The 8,507-nt window shown below is 39.8% G+C and overlaps 1 protein-coding gene across 1 annotated transcript; it reads right to left on the reverse strand.

The window, feature by feature from the left end:
- Positions 1-2,063: 2,063 nt before the first annotated feature.
- On the reverse strand, positions 2,064-7,930 carry LOC149005393 (BTB/POZ domain-containing protein At1g30440-like). The gene is made up of 4 exons (XM_089169158.1): positions 6,774-7,930; positions 5,712-5,781; positions 3,284-4,510; positions 2,064-2,861 (listed from the first exon to the last, which is right to left on the reverse strand). Exons 1-4 carry the CDS (start codon positions 6,857-6,859, stop codon positions 2,310-2,312), a joined length of 1,935 nt encoding a protein of 644 aa, XP_089025284.1. The 5' UTR covers positions 6,860-7,930; the 3' UTR covers positions 2,064-2,309.
- Between the last annotated feature and the right edge of the window lie 577 nt (positions 7,931-8,507).

The following is an 8,507-nucleotide window of genomic DNA, read 5'->3' on the forward strand; positions in this document are numbered from 1 at the left end:
GTTGAGTTCTACTCAATCTCTTGCTGTTGATTAAGTCCTGCTCGAACTCTTGAGTCCTACTTGGACTTTGGATGGTGAGTTCGTTTCGGACTCTCTTATTCGGAGAACCCCTTGTCCTTATCTATTCTTAGATAGCCAATTTTCATAACCTATCCGTTGTGGTTGAACCGTTTACCAATTAAAATTGATCGTGTTAGGTCAGATGTTGTAGGACCAAAACGTGGTCGGTCCAAACCACGGTCGATCCGACTTAGATATTTGGTTTTTAACAATACCTATTTGTATAGAGTCATGAACTTACAGAATCAGTACCTCTCGGTCCATAAGTAACCCCTAGATCACAAAATAGATTACTGTTTTTTCATAATACTATGTATTTATGGGTAGTTAGTGCATGACGAAATTTGAAAAACAAACTAACTTGAAACACAATAACTGTTGGGCTTTATTGGATCCTGAGTGATAAATTCCCTTTAATCCATCTATACACAGTAGTGGGAATGAAATAAGTCTTAATAAAAACCAAACCACGATGTAATGCACCTAAAAGTGCAAACACCGGATTTTTTTTTTGTTCTATTTTGAATACCACTTTCTACCATGGTTGATTGATAGATCATCCACTAGAGTGTAAAGCTTCCCATTTACATTGAATTTAGAGTAAATTGCACTGACACTCCAAAATAGAGGCCTTAAAGCACTGACACCCCACTTTATGTTTAAAAAGCATAGAGACTCCAAAATTGGATTTTCATTAGAAATATTTGTTTAATTTGTCACTGAAAATTTTTTCAACACTGTTTATTATAGAAATATTTTTGAAAATAAACAGTGATTTAACTGTTTTTCAGTAATAAATTTGACAAAAAAATTTAATAAAAGTCCAATTTTGAGGTGTCTATACTTTTTAAAAATAAAGTGGGGTGTCAATGTTTTAAAGCCTCTATTTTAAGGTGTTAGTGCAATTTGCTCTTGAATTTATGTGGTCAAACTGAATTTAGTTGTAATTGGGCTGTCTATGGTTGGTGGCTAGAATCATTTCATGTTTCAAGCTGGGTGTTATTTTATCATGGGGGGTGGTAAGGCAGCGGGCGCGGCGGCGAATCCGGGAGCAAACCGGAGCCACCCACCACGCCGGGGCGCGGCGAACCACGGTTTATAAACCGGGGTTGGCAAACCAAAAAAAAAAAAAAAAAAAAAGAATAAAGAAAAAGGGCAAGTGGTGACAAATCTACCAGTTCAAATCCTCTGCTCCCACTGCTCCTTTAAACCCAAAAATTGTCTCTGACAATCGGTTAGGCCAGGGATCTGTGTCAAAATCTGCAACACGCACCATGATGTTCTGAAAATGGAGGTGCGTGTGGAACCTCGGTTAGAGAGACATCTCGCTTAGAGCACGATAAGGTTTGCTTATCTACAATAGCTCAAATGATGTTCTTTTAATTGCCAAAGAAAATAAGCTTGTGGCCTTATTGTTCTATGGTATGGTTGATTTGCAATTCAATTTTTCTCCGGATAGAGAGATGGGGGAACATTACATGATTAGTTATTTCAAGGTTTCGGTGTTTCAGTTAACAGAATTAAACATATTCAAATTTGAGTTAATAAAACTAATCATTCTTCTCTCTAGCCAACCTCTGTCCTGCTTCTCAAACTAGTGTCATTGCTTTCAGAGGTTTATTCATCCTTATCCTCACTCTACAACGCAGGTACTGAACATGCTTCCCAAACTGATTACCCTCAATGAACATACCTTTCAGCAGTTTACCCAGCTTCTTGACTATTTGAAAAGCATTCTTCACAGTCGCCAGATTTTCCAGAAGTTGGTGAAGTTGAATCTATAACTCAGCTTCATTGAATGCCCAATTCTCCTCGAGTCTTCATTTGTCCAATGCTAAGTAAGGTCAGGTGGGTGGCCTCTTCATGGTGGTCGACCGCCTCGTAGTCTTTGTGACGCCATAGTCTACAACCCAAATGCCGTTCATCCTTAAATCTCTCATTAGAGGGGGGGAGGGGAAAAAATTAGGGGAGGAAACCTAAAAGAATTGACCATGAGAGGGATAATTAGTGATTTCTATTACAATAATAATAAATTACATCAGAAGTATCTATTTCCATCTCCTTTACATGTCAACAGCAACTATATAAGAGAATAATTAAGGAAAAATTAGAAGAGCATCAAAACAAGAATGCCCATAGACAAGTAGAAGATGGAAATTCCCAGTTTTGGAGACGAGGGAACAGAAATACAAAAAATGAAGACCACAATATAATTATCATGAAGAGAAAAAGGAAAAGAAGAATAGAGGCTACACCTCTGCAGACAAATTTTTCTTATGCTTCCCATGTCTGTCATTTACCTTCTCAATATTACCACTTAATTCCTTATTCCGGTTGCTGACAGAACCCTCTTGGGCACTGCACATCTGTGACCTTAGCTTGAATCCAAATTTCTTGGAGAAACTGCCCAACCTGCTAGAAGTTTTCCCTCCGCCCAACTTGTCAATCTCCTGTCTCATGCTTGACCACTCCTTCTCGAGCTCAGAAACCCGCATCTTCATGCTATCCATTCCAACCTTCAGTACTTGATTCTCCCTGACCGCTGTATTCCAGCCCCCATCGGTTGATCCTGCAAACCCACTCCGCAACGGCCTTGAACCATCAAGGTTGTCAGAGACCAGAAAACATCCAGCAATTGAGGTCCTCAGCTGTAGCTGCTCGAAGAAGAGGACTTGGACAATTACTCTGAGAGGCAGCCTCTCATTCTGTGCTGCATGGGTGCATGCTTCAATGGAGAGCTTCTGGCAATCCATCAGCCTGCAGAGCTGTTCTTTCTCAGAATCTGTGAGCAACGGGTGTGCCTGTAACATAGGAAAGTCACAAGTGATGATCAGTTCATAATTCACTTGAGACTTCTTAGGAACCATGCTAAGCCAATAGCCAATGGCAAAGACCATTTCATCAATGGGTTAGAACCCAAAGACAAGTCATGAGTTATGACATGATAAACTGGCATGGCAATTCACAGATCAGTTGCAATGTTTCTAAGCAAAACATAATGAGCCTAGACATGCATCGTTAGTTGACTTGGGATTGGCCCTGTCAAACCGTGCATGTGTCCATTCGCCAGAAAAGTTACATGATACAGCATTTATAGCTGTTCTTCCCACAAAAACATACAAGAAGGCAAGAAGTATAAATGGCGATGATGAGCATCACTGACGAAACATATTTAGAAATAATTGAATGTAACAGGAAGTACAAGAAAGGGTATTGCAACAACCTTCAGATATATGTCAATTGCACGGTAAAGCCCATCATCTAATGGTCTGGCATATTCAGGAACTGCAGCAGCCAATTGATGAAATTTGGGGAGCTTCAAATTAATATCAGGAGCAACCTCTGCAAGGTACCCATCTATCAGTTTGGCTACCATTGTGATCGGAGTGAGAGAAGGTGATCCCATCAACTGTCTTTCATCATCCGAGCAAGGAGAGGCCCCACCGGTTGCCTGATCCATGGCCAGGAAGTGTTCAAGAATCCTCTGTACACAATCAATGTTGTAAAGAGTTTCCATGGAATAAGAAAAATTAGGCATCAAGAGGTCTTCCAAGGTAGCCTGGTCCAGTTGCATTCCAATCCTCTTCTCCAAGTTTGAAATGCATGATGGGCCAGCATGAAGGATAATGGCCGAACGAAGCATCCCAAAAAGGAATCTGGTTGAGGTTAGTCCCTTGTGCATAGGCAACAACCGATCAATTTCTTCAAGTAGATGCTTCTGGTCTTCTTCAGATAGGGGAGTTCCCACAGCGGAAGGCGGAAGACGTGCGCTAGACTCACTGACAACCTGTCGCCTGTTCAACCCAGGCACGTATGTTTTTGCATAAAACACTAGGGATCCGGCAAGGATATCCTGTCTGATGCCTCGAGATTGCATCCCTAAGATCAGCCTCTTATATAGAGGTAAACTCAAAGAAGAAGCATCCTCATACCACCAGTCCGAACTTGCATTTCTCGGCCTGGCTCCAGTGCTTATGCCATTCCACAAGACACTACCCCCGGGGCTCTGCATGAGCCCCCCATTGTCCATCATGGGCCAACCAAAAAGGTTTGGGTCCGTACATGCCTTCGCCGCAAGTGACTCTAAACACCTCTTACAAATTTTGAGGTTTTCAGCTTGGGGGAGCACATCTTCACAACTTTGAAGTGCCTTTATGGAGTCTTTCCAGCTACGAAGAACAACTTGGTTAAGAAAAAGTTCAGTCTGCGCAATCAGATTCCCCTCCCCATATTCTTCAGTCATCTCAAGATGCTCAGCAGCGCATCGAAGATAAACAAGATTTGAAGCAGTGAGTTCAAGTTTAACGCCATAACAGAACCTGGCAACAAGTTCAAATGTTTTGGCTCCACCAGGGATATCAGCGAGCTGTATAACACAGCCTTCATCTCCTTCATCAGATGTTTTTGCAATTAAACCTTCCAAAACCCCACTTCTAGAAAGTAGAGGAAACTGCAAGTGTAAAGGTAAATTAAAAGGCATTAGAGATAATGAATATAAACCACAAGCACAGGATTGATGACCCATGCCAGTTTCTTTTGTTAAAATGACCAAACAAAGAAAACAGAACATTAAACTGAGGATCATAACTCTTTTATATTATAATACCATGAGTCTGTATATTCATAATTGTAGATATGAACCATCAACCATCAAACTGGTAATCCCTAGACATTCTAGTTCAAAAGAAAACCGATCTTATAATGCCAGGGATACAAGGGCAGAACATCTGCATGCCTAGCACCCTTCACAACAGCAGATATATGATGTGAAAGAAAATTTTGCCCAAAATGCCTTTGCTAATTCTTCAGGCTATAAACACTGCTAGTTGGACTAGCCAACATACTTACCAACTTCAAACAAGTAGTGCAGAAGCCTAAATATATTATGAGTGTATGTCCTTATTAGTAATAGCTTCATAGCGATTCTAAAGAATATTTGGTCTCTCCCTGTTCCCTTTCTCATCTACAATGTTGATAAAGGCTTCAAGAAAGGAAGAATAAAAAACATCGAACCACACAACATATCTTTGTTAAAAGAACAGGAACCATATGAAGAGGGGCAAGAACATGATTATAGTTTCCAAAGTCCGGCTGGCAAGCTATATGCCATCTTCAAAGATACATTACAACGTCCTGGAGAATATGCTGTGATGTAGAATGTCATGGTTCATCTACCAACTTCACTAATGTGAAAGAAGGGAGCTGGATAAGTACTCAGCTATAAGATGAAACCAATCTTCCTAGAGATCACATTTTTCCTGGATTTTGGTCAGGGGGCAAAAAAGAGACGCACAATTCTTGGGTTGTCACTGAAATTTGTCAAGCAGATACAGAATTTGACAAATTCCTTGTAGGCCTAACCCCTACAACAGCATCTAACATGCAGTCAGTGTATCAGGGTGGCATGAATCTTAATAGATAGCAAGCACTTCAAGACAAACTGTAACCGACCACTTACACCATCCCCTCACCCCAACAACAAAAAGGAAGAATAAGCACGGCTTGGGATAGTAGTGAAATGCATTATAACCCAAGATGTGTCAATGCCAATAAAAATGAATAGGTCAAGACAAATATGTATGCAAGACAGAAATGGTTATGTACATGTAACTAAAAATATCAATAAATTAATTCTATGAAAAAGAAGTTACCTTGTGGAGATGGAAGGACATCTCGTCAACTTCAACAACAACATCACTGGGCAGTCCAGTCGTACAGAACCTGCAGATTTTGCCACATTAAAGGTATAAAGGTGAATGCATTTCACAGTTCATCATACCCCTTACTATTAAAGAAATCTCCAGTTATCACCACCCAAGTCTTGTTGGATAAAATTCAAGGTCCTAGCACGAAAGTGCCAGGATCACATCAAAAGTCATATGACTCCAATCCAACAAATCATGGTCTCTCCCAGGAGTAATTTTTAGGCAAAATGTAATCACAGATGGTTCTTTGGTTCCTGAGACAGACTAATAATGATTCAAGTGTACAAGACAGACCACAGAAGATCCTGTATAGTGGCATATAGTATTGGCAGGCATCACCAATTCGAAAATGGGAACCCCCTTTTGGTTTTTGGTAGAAGAATTATGTAGGGAACAGAGATGAGAAACCAAAGATCAACCTATCTGGAAAACCACATTCATTTGAAGTTTTGAACCATTAAACCAATCTAATTCTATTAGGATCAATGACTGGCATCACAACTGCAATGCCAATATGAGGTTTTCATGTATAGGGCAGTTAGTATCATATTCCTATCAACATATTCTGCATAGAATTAGTACCACAACATTGAAGAAGAAAGCCCAACTCATAGTAACCCAGTATGGAAATTCATCTACGAAAAAATAGGCTATAAAACCAGGAGACTTTTTGACATATGAAACTCATTGTAGAAAAGATGGATCTTACACCATAAACACTTCACACACCACACCACCCCACCCTACCCCAAACCCCCCACAAAGAAAATGAAGAAAAAAGAAACCTAATTTAACAAAAGGATATATGTCTCAATACATTTCAATTTCAAATATATCATTGAAGTCATATGGTACTCAAAAAAACTCATCAGATATGAATCTGCAGTTACTGTAGATCAAGATATCTCTACAGCCCCTTCAGTCTCAAATCAATACATTATAAACAAATTAAACTCAACTGAAAAATAAAAGACCAAAAAGTCAACGAGTTCAGAAAAGGGACTATACCAGGCTTGTCCTTGCCGTTGGAATGCATCAGTTTTGGATCCCAGCTTCATACAAGCCATTTCAGAGCGTGGGCATTTGGTAGGCATCTGATAGTTGAAAGATCTTCAAATAGAACAGCTATGGTGAACAACGAGAAGCTGAAAATCACCTTAATTGCCTCTTCAGTTGAAGGCGAAGTAAACCAAGAACCACCCCCACACTAAATGAAGAAAAGTTGGGACAAAGTTATGTTCCAAAGATCTCCCACAAAAGCTAGAAACCATAAGAGCATCTCCAACCGTTGGAAGCACAAATCAAGTGAGCTTCTTCTCCGGTGTAGCCACTACAAAGAGACGAACCAATTGAAAACTATTCCAGCCAAACTGCCAAACCAGTCAGCAACTCTCAAACCCAAAACTGCAAAACCCTCAGAAAAGCCAGAAACATCTCCAGAAACTAGAACAAGCCCGAGAAATCTACACTTCAAACGCTAAGCAGCCACATTGTAACAATAACCACATCAGGCCAAAGCCACCCAAATCTACCAATAGAGTCGAAAAGAACCCAGGAAACAACTATGAACCTTCAATTTACGTTCTGAACGGAACCCCTCAAAAGTTTCCGCCCTCAAAACCACTATACTGAATACATCCGACTGGAAAACCACCAATCTCAATGCAAAACCAGCCTCTTCAAAACAAAAACTCAAACTTTAGGTCAACCCCTCCAACACTCTCTCAACCCAAAACACAAAAACAAATCCCCCCAAAAGAATAAACAAAGGTAACAAACCCCACAATTCTTCCTCAAACCTAAACCAAGATTCCCCCAGTCTTCCAGCAACCTCCTACAGCACAAGAAACCAGAAACCTCCCTCAACCGTCGAAGAAAAAACAAAGGACAAGTAAGAACCCATTATGGTCGCCCCAGTGTCATACAATAATAAATTACTTCTGATTCTCTGAAACGCCAGAAAATGCAAAACCCATCTGCCAAAGAAAATTGAAAAACTCACAGCAATGGTAGTAATGACAGCTTCGTTAACAACCCCAACCCAGATGGGACCTTGGGCTAAAACATACTCAAACTTTCTTCTTGAACTCAGTTCAGGACATCTCTGACCAATGGAATTACGGTGTTCAATGAGTCCAACTATGGCTCTGCATCACTCCAGCTAAACCATGTGAAGTCATACTTAACTTCGATTCTCAGCATCTTAAAAATAAAATATTAATTATCATTAATTACCTAGATTTTAATTAGTACTGATAACGGAAAACAAAAAGCAATACGCTTTAAATACTGATTTTATGATCCCATGGTGGACCAATCACCCTCCCTGTATTGATGGGGAAATGCAACTAATTCTTATTTCATCATTTAATGAGATGCTCTCCAGTCTCCAAGTAAAAAGTCCACAAAAGCAGCCTTTCTTAGGTTTCTTCTTCAAAATATTTGTTTTTATTGATTTCCAAGATAAGGCTTTCCATTCTTTTCGCTCGATGTGTTAGCTTTTATTCATTAGGTCAATAATCTAAGGGTCTCAATTGTGTATCAAAACATTTTAACCGTGCCAAACCGCGCCGTCTAAAACCACACCGTACCGTACTATTAAAAATTCGATATGGTATAAACCAAATTTCTTCGATACGATTCCGGTTTTAGGTACTCATACCGTCAGTTCATACAAAAAACGTACCAAATTAAGAGATATAAAATTGTAATTTTACAATTAAAACACTTTACCTTTACCCT

The sequence above is a fragment of the Hakea prostrata genome, chromosome 9 (assembly GCF_041222555.1).
Source record: "Hakea prostrata isolate BN-2017 chromosome 9, UWA_Hpros_2, whole genome shotgun sequence".
Classification (NCBI taxonomy): Eukaryota; Viridiplantae; Streptophyta; class Magnoliopsida; order Proteales; family Proteaceae; genus Hakea; species Hakea prostrata.